General features: G+C 54.8%; 1 protein-coding gene across 1 annotated transcript; it reads right to left on the bottom strand.

The window, feature by feature from the left end:
* Positions 1 to 1297: 1297 nt before the first annotated feature.
* Positions 1298 to 2254, bottom strand: ASPRV1 (aspartic peptidase retroviral like 1). The gene has a single exon (XM_056127787.1). The coding sequence runs from the start codon at positions 2074 to 2076 to the stop codon at positions 1300 to 1302; it is 777 nt and encodes a 258-aa protein (XP_055983762.1). The 5' UTR covers positions 2077 to 2254; the 3' UTR covers positions 1298 to 1299.
* Between the last annotated feature and the right edge of the window lie 21172 nt (positions 2255 to 23426).

Below are 23426 nucleotides of genomic sequence, written 5' to 3'. Positions count from 1 at the left end.
CTGATTCCTCATCCTGCCAAGTTCCAGAAACGCAGGCAGGAGCTTGGAAGCCAACACAAGGTGGGCCCCCAAAGAGACAGACACCTCATTCTGGATTCAGGAATGCCCTCCCGACGGCATCCTGCCTCTCTGCCTTGGGGCTTCATTCCAAGCCGCTCCAGGGAGAAGCAGGCCCCCCCAGAACCCCCGTACCTCAGTCCTCAGGCTCCCTTAGCTCCCCACACAGGCCAACGCTTGTCCTCTGACCTCGCTTTCTGCTGCCTTCCCCGCTCCCGGCAGTTGGAAGAAATTAGTTGCCAGGCGGACCGTTCCCCATCTGTTTACAATCACCCTGATTTTCCAGTCCCCCACGAGGCAGCCCACAGATAGCTGGAGGATCACAATCCTGCCCAATCGCACTTGGGCATCCCAGGAAGCTCGGGTGCTGAAACGAAGAGAGGAATTGTGATTAGGTTGGAGACTGACAGGCATTATAGGAGAAATCAGGCAAAGCATTTTCCATCAAGACTGTCTCAGAGAATTCAAGATACATAGTCCCAAATCCCCTCTCCTCACTCCAGACCAGGCAGCCAGTAAGCACTGGAATCTCCTTCTCTGATATTTACTTTGTTTCCCCCACCCTCTCACACCCATCCCATTCATCTTCAATCAACACTTGACACGGTTTTTCCATGAGTCAATCTTTATTAGGTTTTGAAGTGAAGAATTATTAGGCCAAGACTCGGAAGAGTTCCAGGCAAATGACAGAAGGAAGGGTACAGGGTACGGGGGGGAGACCCAGTAGAGGGAACCCTGGAGTGGCTGAGCCCTTGGTGGGGGGAGCCAGGCCTTTCTCCCGAGTTCCCTGCAGCCAGACTCAGCCCAGCTGAGGTGGACAGCACAGCCCCCAGGACAGCTCAGCTGAGTCTGAGGGACCTGATGGAGACTTGTCGCACATGCAGTCACTTCCTGCCTGGCACCGTCTTCCAGCCATCGGCTCTTTGCCACTGAGGATTTCCTGTCAGCTCGGACACCCCCCGTCCCTCTGAGGAAGGCGGCCTGCTGCTCCTCACCTGAGCCATTTCGCAGGAAGCTTTCCCTACCAGGGGCAGATCAGGGCCCCTGACAGGAGGGAGGTTGTGGTCGCTGATGAAAGGCCGAGCCCAGGACTCCTGAAGACAGACAGATAGACAGACAGACAGGAAGACAGACAGACAGACAGACAGACAGATGCCCTTTTCTTCTACTGGGCTGGGTCTTCTCACCAGTGTTTGGTGAGGGAGGGTGCAGGGGTGAGGAAACAGGGTGGGGAGGGGCTTCTTAATAGGATTCCTGCTGGCCTTCATCCGACGGCTCCTCCTCTATGAGCTCCAGGTCAAACTCATCCTCCAGGGACCCCCCAACGGGCAGAAGGCGGAACTTCTTTCCCTTTAGGGTGCACGTGCGGTGCTCGAAGTCCAGGACGGCGTTGTGGTCCTGGAGCACGTCGGTGCCGATGATGGCCTCCTCGGCACTGGCATTGGCCACCAGGAACTCCGCCTTCAGCTTCAGCTTCCCCAGGGACACCACCGTGTCCCAGACGCCCAGGATCTTCATCTCGGCCCCATTGGCCACCTTCACCACATTCTCAAAGGGCCGCAGGGTGTCCAGGTCACCATCCGTGACTTCCTCCCATAGGCTGGGGTGCACCACAGATACCTGGGCCCCGGAGTCCACCAGAAACCTCACGGGCACTTGGCCGATCTTGCCCTTGAGGTAGTAGCCCTTACCCATGCTGAAGGCGAAGACGATCTCCTTCGGCAGGTGGCCGTGAGCAGCCCCGGACCCCTCAAAGGCCTTCAGGAGGTTCTCCCGCAGCCCCTCGTAGTTTCCCTGGTCATGGCGGCTGAGGCCGTTGTAGACTTCCAGAGCGTTTCCTCGGAGGGACTCTTTCAGGAACCTCAGCTTGGTGACATGGTCCCAGTTGTTGAGGTCGCTGATGACCTCAAAGCGGTGCAGCCAGAGGTGTGGGGCAACATTGGTCCCATCAAAAGGCTCTGGGACAAAGGCGTGCTCGCGCCGGCGGCCCTCCTGGCTCCTGGCTCCGCTCGCGGCCATCCCTCTGCTGTCCTCTGGCACCGCTGCTGCAGCAACCCACGCCAAGTAGAGAAAAGCCCAGAGCAGTGTGGGCGCAATCACGCTGGAGAATGAGGCCTCTCGGAGCAGCGTGGCACCGGCACGGGGTCTGGCGCAGGCAAAAGGGATGAGCGAGGGGCGGTTGTTGGCTGGGCACAGAGGCAGCAGCTGCTGTGGCCCGCTCACGCTGCAGCGCCTTTTAGATACCCGGCCTGGGGCCCCGGGGCTCCCCTTTTCTTTGTTCTAGAAGCCCCGCCCTCCTCATCCCGCCCTCCTGCCAGCATCCTGCCTGACTAGCAGGGTCAGTGCCTCGCCCTGTGCATCCATCCACGGGACCAGTGCAGGCTGGGCCAGCCCATGTGCCCACGTGCCCAGAAAAGTCAGCCTCAGTCATGGGGAGTGGAGGGGCCACCTGCTCCGTGCCTCAGTACCCTCCTCAGCCTGTGTCCCAGAACAACAAGATGAGGACATGGAGTGTGTTAGGACATCCAGGTCTTCGTCATCAGCCAGAGGAGCAAAGAGGTGGCAGGGACCGGAGGCTCCCAGACAGATGAGACCCTTTGTCCTCAGTGCCCCCACTGACCACTTGGGTCACGTGGTTGGGGTGGACAGGTCAAGTGGACGGGGCTCACGTTCATCCAACCTTGTGGCATGTGAGACACGAGATGAATGTGCTCCAAGCCCTGGAGAGGGAGACACATGAAGGTGCTGGGTCCGTGAGAATGCTTAGAAACCGTTTCTTTAATGAGGACACACAACAGACACACACATGCACACACACACACATGCACACACACACACACACATGGATTGTCCATGGACTCAATAGCCCCAGGACTTTCCCCTTGTTGCTGACGCCTTACTCAGAGCCAGCCCTTTCCGGGCAGGTCCAGGCGTCCTCATTAAGGCCCTGAAGTGGGCTGGGGCAGCTTTGAAAGGCCTAGGAGTGGACGCTGGGGCCGCGGATGTGGCTGTGCACCTCCTCCAGGCGGCCCGCTCACACCCCCAACCCGCCGCTCCAGCCTCGCCCACCCAGCTCTCTCTCATCTTGCAGAAACCTTCCAAGAGCCCCTGGCCCTGAACCGCAACCCCTGCCCACCTGCTCCTGGTCTTGTTTATGGAAAGAGCCTGGGGGAAGATGGCTCCTGGCTGAGAGGCCGAACACCACCATGATGGCCAGGTCAGCAGTGAGGGCCTGGGACACGTCGGCCAGAGGAGACAGTCTGTGTGGCCTCCCTCAAGGGGTAGGGAGTGCAGAACCGACCCATGGAGACCCAAAGCAGACCCGTGGGATTTCACACCGGCCCTGCACTGCAGTTTGGGGCTCTGAACCTATGCCTGTGTGATTCCCCTTGTGACCTTCTCTCCTGAGTGTGTGTGCGTGTGTGTGTGTGTGTGTGTGTGTGTGTGTGTGTGTGGTGTGCTGGGCTGTTTTGTTCGCTCGGCTCTCCAGCAACAAAGCAGAAAGTGAGGCACACACATGCCCGGCAGGTAGCTGTGAGAGGGGCAGTGAGGCCCGGCCTGAGCCCTGGGCCCCGCAGGACACTACGCTGAGAGGGAAGCCAGAGTTGGTGGCACATGTGTGGCTCTGGGTTGCTTTTCCTGACCCTGAGCTGACCAGGGCTGTGGTTCCCCAGTGCCTGGTGAGTCACAGAGGCACCTCAGCCCAGTTCTGGAGAAGCCCCTCCGAGTCCACGGCCACACAGACAGAGCCAGTGTCCAAACGTCATCTCGGCCCCTTCCACCAGCAGGTCAGTGCTATTTTTCCGGGCTCAGGGGGGCTGTGGTGTCACTCTAGGAGCCATGAACAGGGTGGGCACACTGGAAAGGGGTCAGGGGCAGACAGATCTCCCAGAAAATACAGAACAGCAACTACCAAAACTCAGGGGTCCTGCCACCCGTAAGACCTGGGAGCCCCTTCTGAGGATACACGCAAGCTTCTGGGATGGGTCTTGTCCCGTGACCGAGGGAACTGACCTCATGACTTCCTGGGTCCCTGGTATCATCAGCCTACAATGTTGGTCATGGTGGTGAATGAGAAGGCTGGCATGAGGCTGAGGGACAGGTGTGGTGGTGTGGCAGCTGGGAAACTGTTAGATGTGCCCCAGTGTGGTTTTCTAATGTCATCACGGACACTCAAGTCCCATCACCCCATTGCTGTGGTCTAGTGGCTCCTGGGACCCAGGTGGTGGTATTTTATTGGACTGGACTGGTGCTAAGTTTGGTAAAATCACTGCCCATCTGCCCCCTCAGCAGTGAGGGAGACAGCCAGGGTTCAGACACAGCAGCACCTAAATGGCCAAACTTCAGAGGGTGGAGAGGAGCTTTTTGCAAAGAAAGACAGGAGATGTAGCCGGAGATATAGTATGTGGGGGAGGGCATCGACCTGGCACGCAGCTGGCCTAGGTTCAATTCCCCTCACCCCATATGGTCCCCAAGTCTCAATCAGGAGTATCCTTGAGTGCAGAGCCAGGAGTAAGCCCTAATGCCATCGGGTGTGGCCAAGGAAGGAAAGAAAGAGAGTATAGAACAGTATGGGGGCTCTGAACATTTTGGGAGCTCTGAAAAGGTTCTGCCATAGTGGGCAGTGAGCAGGAACTAATTGTTCAAGAATATTGAACCAGTTTTGAACCAACAGGAAAACACTGGGCTCCATGGGTGTATTTACACCACTGAAAGCAAGAAACTCTAAATCAGGACCTTTTCCTTCTGGAAAGCCACTTTACCATCACAACCCTGATGGGGACCCTGGGTCAGTCTCCTGGCCACTCACAGAGCAAAGCTCCACGGCCAGTGAGGGCAAGTTTCTGGCAATCACCTGTTCAACCTCTCGGACCTAAAGAGTCTCTAGTCCGCCTGGGCCCATGCATGCCACAGACTTGGCTCTCTGGTCCTGTCTTGTTTTGTTTTGCTTTTGTCTGGGGAGACACACCCAGTGGTGCTCAGGGCTTACTCTTAGCTCTGTGCTCAGAGATCACACCTGGCCGACTCAGTAGACCATTTGGGGTGCCAAGAATCAAACCCAAGTTGGCCAAGCAAGGCACGTGTCTGGATACTCTATGATCTCTCTGGGCTCTAGTTAACTGTCTTGAGGATAGTGACCCTCCTCTTGAACCTCCAAGACAAAAGCACACTGGGTCTCAGGGTTCCTTGGAGGACCGGAAGGAGCTGTGATTCTTTGTTTTAGTTTGGTTTGTTTGCTTTATTGCCACACCCGGTGATGCTCAAGGATTATTCCTGGCTCTGCACTCAGGGATCACTCCTGGCAGTGATTGGGGGACCATAGGATATGCCGGGGATTGAACTTGAGTTGGCTGCATGTGAGGCAAATGTCCTACCCACTGTCCTATCTCTCCGGCCCCCAGAAGGAGTTGTGTTTGGAATAAGGATGGATAGGTTCTGGCCACTCAGGAATTGCTATGTGGATGGGCATTCATGAGCCCAACCCACTGGTGCCAACGGGAAGCTGAAGCCTCCTCCCAGCACCTCGGAAGTGTGGTTAATTATTGACCAGTATTGCCACTGGGTGGGTCACCTCCTCATCACCATTAGCATCTCCAAGTGTGCACTGCAGTGGCAAATCCCCATGATAAACAGGAAAGACCTGGGGTGTCCCCACCCTTAGATTTCAGGGCTGTGAGCAGTGTGGGCCCAATGTGGCTGCAGTTCCCTGGTTCCCTCCGTAGCTGCTTCTTCCCCCGGTACCCCAGAGCAGGGCTGTGCCCACTAGGCTGTCTGAGTGAACACCATCCCCCGGAACACGTTCTTGTTGCAGTTTCTGCTGCTTGGCAGCTCCTGAGGAGCACACAGGGCCCCAGGGAGGCCCCTGCAGTGTTCAAGGGTGAGGGAGGATCAACAGGGCTGGTGGCATGGGCGGCGGGGAGGGGTTAGACTGGGTGGGGTGCTGAGTGTCCTCTAAGCCTAGAGCACAGAGTGCTCTCAGGATGCTGGGCTGACTGGGGGTGGGGGGTGGGCTGAAGCACACGTGGGTCAGAAAGGGGGTGGTAAGTGACACAGGGCAACCCCCGCCTGAGGTCAAGGTCACCCCACGGGGTGGGGGGGTAGGTACAGAGCAAAGGGGAAGTCAAGGGCTTTTCCTAGCCCCAGGGGAAGATGGAGGGGCACCAGGAGGGCTGTTTGCCTGGGGCTGGCTGTGGGCTTCAGTCTGTGACCCCACCTGGACCCCAAGTCGGATGCTCAGCTGCCTCTTCCCTGAGACTCCCAGGAATTCCCAACAAGGGGCTCATATTGAGGCCCTGCACCGGTCCCCAAAATCAGGGTTTTGTCTCTAACCACTAAAATGGGGATTTGAGTTTTCTCTTCATACATATTTTTTGTGACATACCACATATGTATACATGATATCCCCCACACTCCCCAAACATCAGTGTTTCCCAAACACTCTCCCCACACCCACACACTGTCCCCCAGACACCCCACACTGTCTCCATACCCACACACCATCCTCCACACACACACACACCGTTCCCCCAGTCTCGCACACTGTCCCCCACACCCACACACTGTCCACCACACCCAAACACTGACCCACACACTCACACAAACCCCAGACCTATACACTGTCCCCCAGACCCACATACTGTACCCATACCCACACACTGTCCCCCACACCCACACACTATTCCTCACCCCCACACAGTATCCCCTCCACATTATCCCCCCACACTGTCCACACACACACAAACACACACACACACTGTCCTCATACACTGTCTCCCACACCCACACACTATCCCCCCCACACTCTCCCTCATGCTGTCCACACACACACTGTCCTCCTCATACACTGTCCCCCACGCCCTCACACACGCCTCCCTCCCATGTTGCACTCCACAGTCCCGTTCCAGTTCTCAGTTCAAAATGGCGGAGCAGTTGTGTAATTTCTTCTAGCATTCGGCTCCCGCCTTCCACTCCACCTGGCTACTTGCACACACATTACACAGAGCATTAAAATCCTTTATTGGAGGCATCTGGAGCTCGTTAGCCCCTGGGCACACTTGCTGCTGCGAGAAACAGGCGGGTCCCGCCACCAGGCTCACAAGCTCATGAGAACGGGACAAGGATGTCCCACTGTCTAAAACAGGGAGCTTACGACCACTAGAACAGCCCAGGCGTGGTCATGCACTGGGAAATGGGTCATCCTGCCTTCTGTCCCTTGGTGGGGTCAGGGACCTATGAAACCCCCACTGCCCCACTCTGGGGCACTCACCACCATGAGCAATGACACACTGGCCACCCCAGCCCTGGGCGGTCCCCAGGGTGGGTGTGGTGGTGAGGGTCTCTGACACGACTGGGGTGGGGAAACCCCGGCTGCATCCGGCTCCGGCCTCAATGCTTCAGGGTGACGAGTCAGATCTTCACGCTGAAAAGGGGGCAGAGAAGAGAAGTTTTAACCCAAATCTGGTTAGGGGTTTGACTGAGAGCCCCAGAGCATGTGGGTGCGAGGGTTCACCGCGGGGTCCTTTGGGCCCCCACTTCTCACCCCACTGCTATTCCCACCAGCACTCCTGCCCAGGCCTGTGGGTATTCGCTTTCCCCAACTGCGCCCCCTCTGGGTCCCCAGCAGCCCCCATGGTCCAGGCCAGGCTGTCTCAGAGGCCCAGCCCCCAACTGTTCCCAAACTCTTCTTCCCCTTTGGCTTGCTCCCCCCTCCCACGCCCCACCCTTGCATCCAGAAACCAGCCAGAACCACACACTGAGCAGGAAGGTCCAGAGTGTGTGTGTGTGTGGGGGGGGGGGGCTAGGAAACAGGGAGCCCAGCGCCACTCAGGCCTGGGACAGCAGGAGCAGCTGACTAACTCAGGCAGCAACTCCTGTGTCTCTCTTAGGAAGCTCCAGGGGTGCCCAGGGCCTCCTCTGCCCGGCACAGCCCAACCCTCCCAGCTGGGTTCCTGCCTTCTTCCCAATTTCTGCTGCCCTCACCCTACCTGCCCCCATTTCTGCCACCAAGCCCCTCTGGGCACAGAGGCTCAGGGGTTCTACCTGGGCAGTGGGGCTGGGGTAGATGCCCCCTCCCTCTCCTCCTCCCCTTAACCCCACAGTCCCCCTGCATTCGGCCTGGGCTGGGCATGGGCCCAATGAGACAGGCCACACAGCTGAGGGAGCGCCCAGCACTTTGGGCAAACACCCCTGCCACGGATGGCATGTCCAGGCAGTGACCATGGAACGTGGAGCTGGCCGGCCGCGATGCCTGGCTCAGAGCGGGACACATGAGTTCTCCCACCCAGCCTCACCCTTCAAAGGCCACCCTGAGCTGATCCTGACATAGGTTTAATTGCCAGAGTGGCAGCTGGGACCATGTGCCAGCCAAACGTGATTCTTTTGGACCCGTCGCCAGCTTTTTGTTTTGCTCCTGGCTGAGGGAAAACAGGAGCCCCCTTCTCTGGAGTGTCAGAGCAAGGGGAGTCCCTGGGTACCCACCCACCAGCAGGAGGAGGCAGGGCAGGGGGAGATGGAAGCAGGGGAGGACCACCTGGCTGGAAACTGCCTGAGGACTGGAGCGGCAGCGAGCACAGGTCCAAGCTAAGCACTGTGCCAGCAGCAGTGGATCTGGCAAAGGCGCCCAACGGGAGGGAACGGGCGATGCCAGGTAAGTGGGTCAATCCGATGCCGTGCATATTTCTCGAGGTCAACTCTGCCTCACGCTGCGGTGAATCAGGCCTGAGGCCTAACCCAGAGAGCTCCTCCCGGAGGGGACAGACTCACAGATGCCCCCAATCCAGAGCGGTGAGTGTGGGAGGTGGGCGAGAGGCTGGCTCTCGGAGCATTGAGCAATCTGTGCCACTGCAGAGTCACCTGGAGTCCCCAAGACACGCAAAAATGGGAGGAATGGGAAGGGCCACATCTGCACTCACACCCACGCCAACACCAGCTGGGGTTCATTGGTGCTGCTCCCCAGAGACAGGGAGTCCTGGAACTGAGCCAGCCCAGGTGGACAACCCAGGCAGGCTGGTTTCTGGATAAAGCAGCCCCAGGACAGCAATGCACCAGGAAAAGACTGAGAAAATGTTCCACAACCACCACCGGACTTGTACTGAGTGGCAGGATGGGAATGGGCGCTAGTTGTTTTTTGAAAAATGAAATTTGGGGGGCTGGAGTGACAGCACAGCAGGTAGGGTGTTTGCCTTGCACGAGACCGACCCTGGTTCGATTCCCAGCATCCCATATGGTCCTCCAAGCACTGCCAGGAGTAATTCCTGAGTGCAGAGGCAGGAGTAACCCCTGTGCATTGCCGGGTGTGACCCCCCCAAAAAAAAGAAAAAGAAAAAAAGAAATAAAAAATTAAAAAATGAAATTTGTTCTTACAATTTTCTATTAACTTAAAATTGTTTCCATATCAAAAAGATTTTAACTGGCGATACATGGGAAATCTCTGTACATCCATAGAGAGAACTGAAATCTGCTCTGAACAATCTAAACAGTAGTCTTTTTTTTTTTTTCTCCAATGGTGAATGTTGATCAAGCTGCAGGGGACAGGCCTTGGAGGTGTGAGGGTGTGGAGGCTCCAAGTGGACCCTGACCACAGCCACTAACAGACAATGTAACAATACACCACCATAACACAGTGACCCCCAATGCAGTTGAAGTTTTTAAACAGATCCTTAAAAAAAAGTAAAAAGGGATTATTTGTGGTGATTTGGTGAGAGAAATGGTTGCTGCCTGCCTTCCCCCATGCACACTTTATACATGAATTTTATTACGGCAATAAAATGATTGCAATAAAAATAAATCTTTGTATAATAAATAATGTATTAGGAACATATTTAATTGTATTGTATTCATATTAAAATGATCAAAAATTAATAAAATTTTGTAATGAACTTTACCCAATAATAAAGTTAATTTTTAAAAATGTTGCAATAGTAAATGAATCACTGCTTTATATTGGATTTTCTCAAGAAAATGGAGGGGGCCCGGAGAGTCAAGACAGACAATAGCAGTGATCACTAAATAGTTGGCATTTAGGGTTCACTTGAGACCTCCACTCCTTTTGGGGTGTGCTTGGAATTGCTCCACAGAGAAGGTAAAATAATACATACACAGAAGCTCAGGGTCAACACCACAGCCCAGGCTGGCCAGCACTCTGGGAGTCTGCATGTCACGGGGGGCCAGCAATCCCAGTCACCCCGGTAGGCAGTAGCATCTCTGCTAACACTGACTCCCACCCTGGCCCAGCACAGCTGCGGGGCTGCCCGGCACGGCTTCCTCTGTCCTGAAGATTCTTCCTCCCTTGGCTACCCCTCTCCTGGGACTCAGCCTGCACCCCATCCCCCACAACTCAGAGAAGAACGCCCCTCTCCCTTGCCCTCCCAGAGCTCAGCATGTGGCTGTCCCACTGTGGGGCGCGAGGGACCCCCTAGCCAAGCCAGCGTGTTGGGGGAGGGCGGGCAGATTGGAGAAAGGGAGGGGGGTGCTAACTGTGTCCCACAGCCTCTGCCTCTGTGCCAGCCCCCGACTCCCTGACACCCCGTCTACTGCATCCCTACACTCCACCGTTGCTCCCTTGCCCAGGTCACCCCAGGGCTGCAGCTGAAGTCTCCAAGAACCAAGTGCAAAGGCCTGGGCTGTTGCTCCCTGCTTCTTTCTCTCCGACCCACTGAAAGATCTTGTACCTCAAAGACCACTTTCCGGGCTTTCCCGGGTTCCTTGTTCCCGAGACTGCCCTGTACTTCCTGCAGGCCAGGACCTCCCCCCGCCCCCCGCCCCGCCCTTGACCAGCCTCTCTCCTGTCTCGGTACCCACTGCCATGTCTCCGACAAATGTCGCTCCCTGTGAAACCCAGTGTCCACTCTGTGACTCACTCGGCCTGCTGAGTTCTTTATCTGGGCAAAGGGCACTTCACAAGCGCCAGTTTTCCAGAACCATCCTTGCCTCCCCTCTCTGCTCATGGCCCGAGGAGAGGTGGACACTGGTCTCTCGGGTGCCTTCCCTGGGCTCCCTCCTGACCCCCATGGCCCTGCTGCAGACTAAACTATGTTCGCCTGACTGGCCTCACTGCCAGGGGCAACCCCCTGCTAATCCGCCTGCCTGGGTCATTCCCTCCCTGGCTCCTGGCCGCTGATCCCGGCCCAGTACGGGAAGGCAGGTGTGCCCCTTCCCCCACCCCCCCCCATCTCCACCCAGGCCAAGTGGCTCCCAGCTCTCTGTTTGGGAACAGGCCTTTTCAAAGCCTTCCCCGTTCCCTGTTCCCCTGGGGAATCCCGACTCTTCCCTCTTGTAAGTGCTCACGGCACCTGCCACCTCCTGAGAGTGAGCCATCCTGACAGCACCTGGAGTGAACTTTCCATCTTTGTTTGTGGGCCTCCTGCTTGCTGCTCACACAGTCGCTGGAGCGCCCAGGATGCAGCTCACGCCCCCTGCCCCTGACCCCCCCGACCCCGTTCTCCTAGTCTCGGGCTGCAGGACCGTCTCATGGCCAGACCAAGGGCACCGCAACTTCTGCCTTTCAGGGTGGCTCAGAGTAAGAAAGACATGTTCATCATCTACTAGTGCACATATGAGTTGTCATATGCGGAACACAGGTCACATCTGAAGTAGGTACAAATATGTCTACACTCCCGCCATTTCCCTGGATGTTGGTGCCACTTCCTTTTCCTTCTTCTCTCTCTAATGCTGGTCGTGACACTAAGTTCAGTTCCCAACTCAATGCTGGTACCCATCTGAAAGCTCTGCTAGAGCCAGTGGGCACAGCACAGCTAACATGAGAGAGGGTGACGTGAAAGAGGGTGCCACGGTGCTTCTCTGGGCTCATGGGAAAAAGCGCTATGCTCTATTTCTTTTTTCGCTTTTTTTTTTTTGGCAGGGCAGGGGGTGGTGGGTCACACCCGGTGATGCACAGGGCTTACTCCTGGCTCTGCACTCAGGAATTAGTCCTGGAGGTGCTCAGGGGACCATATGGGATGCTGGGAATGGAACCCGGGTTGGCCGCATGCAAGGCAAATGCCCTACCGCTGTGCTATTGTTCCAGCCCCTATGCTCTATTTCTGACATGTCAAATACTCTACTTTATTTTGTGTTCCTTGTTGGCGTTTGAGTCTTGCCTGGTGGTGCTCAGGGCTTACTCCTGGCAGTGTTTGAACAGTTATATTGGGTGCTGGGGCTTGAACCTGGGTCAGCGGTGTGCCAGACAAGCACCCTCCCTGCTATACTATCTCCATGTACTTTATAAAAGAATGAGAGAGAGAGAGAGAGAGAGAGAGAGAGAGAGAGAAGTACAGTGTGTGTGGGGTGGGTGGTGTGGGTGTTGGGAGGTGACCTGGGGACACTGGTGCTGGGAAATGTACACTGGTGGAGGGATGGGTGTTGGAACACTGTGTGACTGAAACCTAATCATGAACAGCTTTGTAAGGGTCTATCTCACAGTGATTCAATAAAAAAAAATTATAAAAGAAAAAGAACAATAAAAATGAATTTTCAAAAAAGGAAATGTAGCAGAGACATGGACCAGTAAGCCTTGATTCATTAATGTAAGAAGGAGTGGATGGCTAGAGAGGTGGCAGGTGGGCCGGGGAGGGGGGGGGACGAGGCAGCACCAGCCTATGTCCTGGGGGGTCCCTGCTCCTGCAACAGGTCAGGATAGCCAGGAAGCACATCCTGACTCAGCCACTAACCAGTGGGACGTGGAGAAAGGAGTTGACCTTTGCAAACCCTGGGTTCCTCCTAGGATTATCCCGGGAGATTAAGAACCAGTCCAGGCCTCAGGGCTTGGCCCAGGGCCAGAGACTCTCCGCCTCCACCTACCTGCTCTCTGGCCTTCTGAGAGGACTTTTCTGGCCTGCTGAGAGGGCTTTAGTGTTCCCTTCCCTGGCTGAGGGCTGGGGCCCCATCACCCGTCAGAGGCTTGTCCTGGCTTCCTGCAGTCAGAGAACACGTAGGACACCCTTTCCTCCTGTCCCTCAACTTTCTGATCCTCTCCAGGGGGCTCCCTGCTCATCAGCCTACACCATCCCTGTGAACCCTGTTTCATGCCTCTGCTCTCTCCACTGACTCGGGCTTCTTTTCAGCAATGATTCTCTCTCTGCTGGGGGGTCCTTCCCAAGAGTCCTGCCTGCTCGTGCCTCAGCGGAGGCATCTAGTGTTTAAGGAGAATTCCTCAGGAGAAAAGATGAATATAAACATGTGTACTCATGAGTCAACTGGATACTGGATTTTCACACATGTGTTTAACAATGGATAAATTACTAAATATAAACATGAACAATAACATAAACAATATAAACAATAACAAAATACATAGAACTAAACATGTTTTAGTTTAGCTAATAAATAATAATAAAACTAAATATAAACAATAATAAAACATATAGAACTCTTTACTGCATATTAAATACAGTCATATTTAGTAAAAATATTAATATTTATTAATAAGTATTAAATTGAGCTTTTAAAAGGGATGCTTACGCTGATTTTTGCCAGTTTGTTGAATCCATAACTGACCATCACTTTAACTGACAAACTAGTAAGTTTCCAATGTAAATATTGGTTGGTATTTCTGTTTGTGCCAACTGATAAGAAAAAAGGTAGAATAATGAAGCCACATACTAGCATTTCCCTTGTTCGCCAGGATGGTGGAAGCTGCCATTGAATCCAAGTGGTTACTTTACTCTTTGCTGAATCAGAGAGTAGTTTTTGAACACTGGAAAAATGTATCTACAATATGTCTGTGGTATTCACAGTGCAATAACTATATGCACTTTAACCCATTAAGGTGAATATTTGATGTTAACATTTTTCCTATGGCTGATTTGCAAACACTCCCCAACCCCCAACCTCTGCTTCCCTTTCCTGTTGTTTCTACGATGACGAGGGATCACACGCGGTTGCCTGAGGTGCTAGCTGTGGCTCACACACTTTAGTTGTGGTTCTTGCACACACTTGGTTGCAACGATGGACACTTCGTTTGGGCGCTAGGTACCCCAAACAGCAAGTCACTGATCTGGGGATTGAACTTGCTGCCTCATACATGCAAAGTAGGCACATACCGTGAGTTACCTCCATGCCCCTAGAGGATTCTTAATTCTTTCTCATGTGTGGGTAGTCAAAATAATAAATCAAGCCCTGGTTTGCAGTATTATGCCAGTTTCCATAGTGGAGATATTCCCAACACGGCCTATGTCAAGCTACCAGTGTGATTTCACTGCAGCCAAGCCGGGGCAGAGAAGCTCAAGAACACGACAGGGCAGTTCCACAGACACGGGGGCTAGATGGTCCAAAATGCACACACCACACGCTTCCGGACTTACCGGCCTCCTGCCCCCTTTTCAAAAAAAAAAAAATCACTTGGCAGCACCCCCCCTGAAATCTATCTCCTTTAAGGAAATAAAAGGATAACACCAGCACCCCCAAATTGTACTCCATCCTCCCAACACTATCAAACACGGGTGTAAACAATGGGCTCTGGGGGATGGCTCTGTGGTTGCAAGCAAGTGTGAGTCCTGAGTTTGATCCTCAGCACCACCCACACCTGCCAAGCTGGTCCCTAGAGTTCTCTCTGGGAGGGGGGGGAGGGGGAGGGAGGCAGCCAGGTGTCTGTGAGCAAGCACTGAGGACAGGAAAGCCACCCCGTCTTATCAAGCCAAGTGTGAGCATCCCAACTCCTACAGACTCTACAGACAGGGGCGCCCTAACTAAATTGGGGCCACTGCTGGAGGGCTAGTGCCCACGTGGGGACAGGAGCACCTGCCACAAAAGGAAGCGAAGGGGGAATAAATCAGAAAAATTAAAAACAAAGTCTAACCAACATTGTGACAGTCGATAAAAGTGTTTAAAGTATAAACAACACTGTAGCATTCTCAAAAAGTGATGATTTTGGGGGTGTTTCGTCTTTGATTTTTTTGGTACGATATTTTAAATTGTGGTTTTAATTTTTTGTTGTGGTTTTGGTTTTGGTTTTTGGGATTCTCAGAGATGACTCCTGGCTCTGCACTCAGAAATTACTCCTAGAGGTGCTTGCAGGACCATAGGGGATGCCAGGGATCGAACCTGGGTGAGCCATGTACAAGGCAAATACCCTACCTGTTGTACCATCACTTTTCATTTCATTTCATTTCATCATCCTGTTAATCGTCGATTGCCTCGAGCAGGCCCCAGTAACGTCTCTTTCATCCTAGCCCTGAGATTATATTCAGAGCTCTTTAGGAGAATGAGACCCATCATTGTTACTGGTATTTGGCATATTTGGTACACCACGGGGAGTTTGCCAGACTCTGCCCTGTGGGCAGGCTACATTCGATAGCCTGCAAGTTTGTCCAAAGTAGGAATGAGATAATAAGATGTCATAAAAAAGTTCTGTTAAGATGTCGCGCGGCCGCGAATGCGGCCGCGCGGTTCCGGTATCTGGATTTTATAGTCTCTGAGTCTTGGCCGCTGATGGGATTACACGGCGCCAGGGGGCCAGGTGGTGGGTGTGACCCCCGCCTACTGGAATTTGGAGGATCTGGGTGAAAGATGCTCGACTCCAATTCGAGTAGGCTTGGAGGTCTCGGCCCCGGAACCCGCGTGGTTTTGTCCCTCTGCCAGTACCTTCATGTGTGCGGAGAGTGGTCTCAGCATACCATCACTTTGGCACCCTTAAATTGTAATTTTATTTAATTTAAAATTCATTTGATTTTATTTAATTTTAAATTAAATAAAATATAATTTAATCTTTAGGCTGGAGCGATAGCACAGTGGGTAGGGCGTTCGCCTTGCACACGGCCAACCTTGCCGACTGGAGTTTGATTCCTCCGCCCCTGTTCGAGAGCCTGGCAAGCTACCGAAAGTATCACGCCTGCACAGCAGAGCCTAGCAAGCTCCCCATGGTGTATTCAATATGCCAAACACAGTAACAACAAGTCTCACAATGGAGACGTTACTGGACCCGCTTGAGCAAATCGATGAACAACGGGATGACAGTGCTACAGTGCTATAATTTAATCTTTATTTGTATGATTTTAGTTTTTGGACCACACCTGGTAGTACTTAGGTCACCATGGTGGTGATCAGGGGACTGTATGGAGTCTTGGGGATCAATCCCAGGTTGTGGCTAAGCCACATGCAAGGCAAGTGCCTTTACCTTTGTCTTATTCCTCCAGCCCAACATAATTTCATCTTTAAGCAAGAGCTGCTTTAACACCTGCCTCCCAAAATTCTGAAAAGCTGATTCTCAGACTCTGGTATGATCTGTGCAAACCCAGGTCAACCTCCTCCCTGGCTCAACCTTGAACGGGGCCCTCAAGTGGGGTCCCCCACGGCCCCCTCCAATGCACGCTGTTCAGATAATACCTGACAAGCAAAATGGACTCATGTTCCTGCCAGCAAACCTGATCCTCCCAGGCTCCCATCTGGGTGGGGGGCTTCACCTCCCACCAGGGCGATCCGGTCAGAAAGCACAACGGTACCACCTCAGTCTGCCACCCCCACAGATCTCCTGTGTACCTTTCACCCCCACAGGTCTTCTGTGTACCTGTCACCCCCCAGACTTCCTGTGTACCCGTCACCCCCCAGACCTCTTGTATACTTGTCATCCCCAGACTTCCTGTGTATCCGTCACCCCCACAGACCTCCTCTGTCCTGTCACCCCCACACACACACACATCCCTGCTCTTTCCTGTCACCATCCCTGCCCTCTCCCCTCCTCTGTCAACATTTGATCCCTCTCCAGTCTATCATCGCACTCTGCCCTGTGTCTTCTTGGGGTCGCCCCCTCACCTAGCACCAGACCAGCCTCCCCCACATGCTGCCCCCTGCACTCCCGCCAGCCTCCCAAGTCCTCCTCTGGCCTCCAGGAACATCCCAGCTCCATCCCCATCCCAAACCTCGCTGCCCTTCAAAACACAGCAGCCAGTGGCCCGGGCAAGAGGCCAGGTTTGGGCTCTGCGGCGTCCAGTGATGCTCAGGATCCAGGAGGGGCCAGGGACAAAACTTGGGGCCTTGTGCCTTGTGCACAGCCAGGCAGGTGCTCCCCAACGCAGTGCTGGCTGTCTCCCCGGGCCCAAGCCTGCACGTCTTCTACAGACCAATCCCCGTTCCCCGCTGCTGGAATGTTCTCCACTCAAATTTCTGCCTCGCAAATTCCTAGTCATTATTTTGGGCTCACCACAAATATTCTCCCATTGGGAGCACCCTCCACCACCACCCCTCCCCCATCACCACCACACACACACCCCAAGCAGCGCTCATTCCTGTGTTCATCCACGTCTTCATTCTGACTCAGGAAGGGTTTACATACTGGCGGGGTGCGAGGGATGCAGCTGTGAGCCACGCCTGATGAGGGGCAGCTTGGTCGAATGGGCAGCAGAACTGGGGTGATCGGGCGCCTGGCAGATGGGGCTGGAAGGTGCTTGGGAGGAGCAGGAGGATAACCCCCACTCGGGCTCATGGCAATTTGGATGGGGAAGAAGGAGTGGGGGGAGCAGTGCTCTGGGAAAGGGGGGGGGTAGGCGGGAGGGCAGGGCTGTGGGGAGCTCCCTGCAAGTCACCGTGGTCCCCTGTGAGGGCCCAGAGAAGCCCACGGAGGGAGGCAAGGCCAAGCCTGCAGGGATTTCCACTGGTGCATGGAGAAAGCTCCGTAAAGCAAGGCACAGGGAGGAGACATGCCGCCGATTCCAGTTTGATCTCTGGTACCACGTGATGCCCCAGCATGGCCGGGTGTAGCCCTGGGGGCCCATGAGCATCACCAAGGTGGCCCTGGAAGTCCCCAGCACCACAGCCTGGGACCACGCCTGAGAATGACTGAGGATCACAGGAGTGGCTGTGGATCCCCTGACCACTGCTTGGGAGATTCCCCCGGCAGCCCTCTCCCACCCCCCCAAAAACATAATGATGAAGCTGATTATGAAGAAGGCAATGGGGAGCAATGCAAGTCTTCCGGATCCGGAATCACGAGTCTCCCCAAAGGAACGATGGAGAGGTACAGGGTTAGAATAAGATGCTGGTGTGGTCGGAGCAACAGCACAGCAGGGAGAGTGTTTGCCTTGCACGCGGCTGACCCAGGTTTGATCCCCGGCATCCCATGTGGTCCTCTGAGCACCATCAGGAGTAACTCCTGAGTGCAGAGCCAAGAGTAAGCCCTGAACATTGCAGTATGTGACGCTTTCCCCCCACCCCCATACACACACACACACACACACACACACACACACACACACACACACACACACAAAGAATAAGGCGCTGATCAGAAGGTAGAGACATAGCACAGCTGGGGCAGTGAGGAGCAGGCATGGGGGAGGAGTGCAGGGGCTGGTGTGTGCTTGTGTGTGGTGGAGTGGTGATTAGGACTTGGTGCACATGGCTGGACAGCATCTTATTCTAACCCTGTACTTCTCCATCATTGCTTGGTGCACATGGCTGGACGGAGAAGGCCCCTGACCAGCTGGATTTTAGGATTGAAGAAGCTTGAAGGAAAACCCTGGTTGAGAGACGGGACCTGAGAGTCCTGAGCATGTCAGTCCACAGGTAAGGATCTCCCCTGAGGGTGGAGAGAACCCGCATGAGCCCAGGGTGTGGGGGAAGGAGGGGCCTAGGAGGATGAGGGCCTGGGGGGGAGGAGAGGAGGTGACTAAGAAGGGAGAGGGAGGAGCAGGCCAGCACAGGACAGGCTGGGCCGCGGTTCAGGGAGCGCGTGTGGCAAAGACTGACCAGTATCGAGGACTTTGGGCGGTGCGGTGTTCCCCTAAGGGCCCTGGTGCTGCTGTGTGAAGGGAGACAGGGTGCTGAGGAGGAGTGTGGGGTGGTAAAAGCAGGGACTTGGGGTGATGTCTGTCAGGGCGAGGGGTTCTGAGCGATGGACAGGGAGTGGGCAGCGGGCCACCATGAGGGCCCGTGCTGGACAGTTAAGTTCCCCCCAGGAGACGTGTGAGGGCCAGGGGCCAGGAGGAGGCCCACAAGGGGTCCGGGTGAAGGGCTGGGGCCCAGCCAGCTTCTGCCTCGGGTTCCCCCCAGACCGCCGAGTGGGGGCTTCCCATCTGGTGGCCTCCAGCTCCTCAGCAAGGAGGGGGGATCTATCTGGTGGTTGGTCAGAGGGCGGCAGGGACAGGTGGAGGGGGGAGGGGGGAGCGGTTGGGGGAGGTGTTTGGCTGAGGAAATCTGGGCTGGAGGCAGGGCTCCAGGGCACAGGGCAGGGGAGATGCGGGCGGGCAGCAAGGCTGGTGTGAAGGCCCAGACCGGCAGGGGAGGGTGGGGGAGGGAAGGCCTGCAAGGGGAGGGGGGGGGGGGAGGAAAACAGTTGAGGTGATGGCAAAGGGGCGGGCCTCAGGAGAGGAAGGGAGACGGAAGCAGCGGGGACAGGGATGAGGGGGCACCGGGGGGGACTCCCAGGTTGAGGACAGGATGGGGGGCAGCTGTCTGTGAAGCCCCATGAGGAAGAGGCTGGGTTCCGAAGGGGAGGTTCTGGGGAAGTTCTGGCGATGCCACTGAGGATGGCGGGGGAAGGCAGAAACCCTGAGACCCGGCGTTTTCCTCAGATGTTCTCTCAGCCCACAATGTGTCCCCCAGCCCCTCCAAATCCCCTGTCTGCCCTGAAGCCCTGGGTCTGGTGGCCCCAGGCTCCTGGGGCTCAGACACATGCCCCCAGCTGTTCCCGCCAGCCCATCTGGAGCTGTCCCCAGTTGAGACTGACTAGGCAGGGGACAGGAAGGGTAACACGGCCAGAGGGCACAAAGATGAAACTTTCCAGCCCAGCCCTTGAGGGTGAAGCTTCCAGTGAGGGCCTGAAGGCTAAGGGGGTTGGGGGGTTCTGAATTCCATCTCATTTATGGCATTGCTGGGTGACTGCTCCCAAGGGTGGGTAGGCAGGGGATCGGACCATGTGTTGTGGGGGTCTCCTTCATGCAAAGCATGTCCCCCTGACCCCGGTGAAGGGTATTTTATGGGTGCTCGAAGGTGACATCTGGATGGACGGCTGAAGTGGCGGGGGGGGGGGGGGAGTGAATGTGACTTTGTCTAGCAAGAGCCCGACCCGCCGCCGCCCCACCTTCCCTTCTGTCACACTACCTTCCCCTCAGTTTCTCATCACGGGCCTTCTGTGCCCATGTGGTTCCTCTGCCCTCTCATTTAGGGAACCCGCAAGCTTGGAAAGCACCAGAATTACTTGCAAGAAGGTTGCCAGGTGCATTTGGATTTGCCGAGAGACGGAGACCAACGTTACTCACTGACCTGGATTTTCTCCCCAGGAACCTGCATCTTCACTGGCAACATGTGGGTGATGCTGACAGGAAGGACCCCAGGGGAGAAAGCAGGAATGAAGGGGACACGAGTCGGACACCTGATATAGGAGCCCAGAGGCAGCAACGCTGTCCACACACCAGGCCCAGAAACCACTGCCCAGAGACACAGGCGTGGGTGCAGGGACCTGGGGGGCGGGGCGCAGAAAGGGCCAGATTTTGCCTCTTGCTACGACTTGGACAGAACTAGAGAGAAGCACCAGGTTAGGCCCAGGAAGATAGGACAAAGGCGGGATAATCTCACCCTAAGCTACACAGAAAGGCACGAGGGGAGGAAAAGGACAATGGACGGTTAGAGTAAACCCTTAGACTCTGGCGGCAGAATGGAGGTGACCAGGGAAGGACACGGGGGGACAACACGGCTGAGTAAAACAGATAAGTGTTTATAAAAGAAAGACTCTGAAATAAAAAAAAAACAACAGAAGAGAGAGAGAGGAGAAAGAGAGAGAGAGAAAGAAAGAAAGAGAGACAGAGAGACAGAGACAGAGACAGAGAGACGGGGCAGGAGGGAAGCTCAAAGGGCAGAGCCCATGCTTGGCGTGCCAGAGGCCTGGGTTTGATCTCCAGCACGCATAGGCCCCTGAGCACTACCAGAGGTGACCCCAGTACACTAGATGTAGCTTCTGGCTAAATAAACAAAGTGAAAAGGAGGAAGGCAGGTAGGTAAGAAAGAGAAAGAAAAATAAAGAAAGTTCTGCTTAATCTTTTAAAAAATTAAAAAAAAAAGGTGTGGGAATAGACGAGGCAGATGAGCGGGGCCTGGCTGAGGCCCTTTAGTGCCCTCCTCCCCCCTCCTCCCTCCCCAGTTCCTCATGGTCAAAGAATTTCCTTTGGGCGGCAGAGCCTGGGTCAGTTTCGAGCTGGCCTTGGGGCCACAGGCACATGTTGGTGTCCGCACACCTCAGGGCACAGGGTTATACCTGAGCTTGCTCAAAAGTTCCGGGAAGTTGCTAAAGGGAACGAAAGGAGAACCAGCATACTTGCTGCCCCCACCGCCCCAGCCCCCTGGCTGTTGCCTCATGGAAGGTTGAAAGAGGCAGATAGAATCTATCAACTCCAAAGAAGCACATTTCCAAAGAAATGTGACCCGACCTTGACTGGCCCCCGCCCCTCCCCCATCCCCACTGGCCAGGCGCTCCCCAGGCCTTCACTTCGGGAAGTCTCTGAGAGGCGCAGAAGCATCCGGGAGTCAACATGGAGCCCGGAGTGGAGGGCGAGCCTCAGAGGCCTCTCTCCTCCAGAGGAGACCCTACTGACCACACATCCCTGAACAGAAAGTCCTTCTGGTACCTTCTGGGGCCCCTGCCCAGAGATCTGAGGTCACCATTCACCAACAGTCTCCAGAAACACAAAGTGAATGAATGCTGGGGTGATAGTGACATTATGTTGTCTTCTTCCACCTGAAGACCCCTCCTCATTCCAGGGGACCAGCTCGCCCCCTTCTCCCTCCAGCCTCTAGTCCTAGCATTTTCTTCTCCCTGGGGTCTGTTTCTCTCCTGTCTCTGCCATTGGGTGGGACACCAGATGGACCTGCGTGGAATTGTCTGTGGACAGAAAGTACTAAAATACCCCTGAGACATATACACACTCTCACACATGCGCACACTCACACATATATGCACACCCACATATACACACATATCTACACACCTATACTCACACATACACACACTCACACGTGCACTCATATATACATACTCACACATACGCACATATCTATGCATGCATACACACACTCACATTATCACACATACACAGTGTATACATACACGCTCACACATATAGACAAACATGCCACTCATACATATCTGCAGTCATACATGTACACTTACACATACACACTCACACTCTCACACACAGATGCACCTGCACACATACACACACTCACAAACACACACAGGGGGGAAAAAAGCACACACTGAAGGAAAGTTAGGAATTGAGTCTCCCCCAACCATTTCTGTCTGATGTTGGGGTTTCCCGGTGCTCACAACGGACAAGCGCATGTGCGTAAACAACGTGGCGACGCTGGCAGCCTGCCACTGCGGGTGGGAAACCACCTGCGGGGAACTCTGCTCCCCGGAGAGCTCTGTCATTGCGCTGACGTGTCACTCCCACTCCCCCAGCCCCGCCGTCAGTTGTGTAAGATGCTGTCGAAAGAGCACGGGGCCTCACGGCAGGAACCTCAAGTTCCAAACCCACAGTCTCCTGCATGTGGCTGTGCGGCTGTTGCAGGTGCTTGAGTGTCTCTGGGCTGCCGTTTCCCTCTGTTCAGGGAAGGGAGGGCAGGGGTTTCTCCTCTACTCTCAGCGGCTGGCCCCCTACCACCAAGGACGGGCTTCCTCAAGACAGATGGAAAGAATGAGCCCATCAGGATTTCTGAGTCAGTGTAATGCTGAGCCTGGCATGAGTTAAAGTCTGGGTAAGGGCGAGAGGTGGCTCAGAGGGCTGAGCATTTGCTTTGCAAGCAGGAGGCCTGGTTTGATGCCCAGCATCACACGGTCCCCTGACAAGTGGGACCCTGAGCATGGAATCAGAAATAATCCCTAAGCACTGCCAGATGCAGCCCCCCCAAACAAAAAAAAATAATAAATATACTATCATCTAGATAAAGAAGGTGCCATTTTCCAACAACTTTCTCCAGAAAGCAAAAGAGACAACATCTTTGATGGCTCTTGGGATCTTGGGATTTTTCTCTTCCCTTGGCTGATTTTCAGTAAAAGGGAAGAGAGATGGAAATTAAAAGTGGGAGTCATGGTGGGGCCAGTGACTCCAGTAGAAGTCACGAGGGGAAGGTGTGCAGTGGTCAGTGGAAGGACATGGGGATGTTTGTGGGGGACCCTCACACTGGTGGTTCCAGGTGTTCTCAGCTTAACTCTAGGTGGTGAGTATAAATGTGGTTCCCTGACCTTGGAGGTACATGATGACAATGGCACAGGAATGCCCAAGACAGGATGCAGAGCCCGCCAGCACCCCCAGCCTAAGGAGGCAGAGGGTTCCTTGGGTCTTTGTCTGAGTCCAGCAGGTCCCTGGATGAAGGACAGTCCTCTAATTCAGGTGCACTGGCAGGGCTGACTTTGGGGCTGAGACCTCAGGACACTAAGAAACGGT

Source organism: Sorex fumeus, unplaced genomic scaffold (genome assembly GCF_029834395.1).
Source record: "Sorex fumeus unplaced genomic scaffold, SorFum_2.1 ptg000006l, whole genome shotgun sequence".
Classification (NCBI taxonomy): domain Eukaryota; kingdom Metazoa; phylum Chordata; class Mammalia; order Eulipotyphla; family Soricidae; genus Sorex; species Sorex fumeus.
Note: the sequence above shows the minus strand (reverse complement) of the source record. Positions and strands in the feature narration are given on the sequence as shown.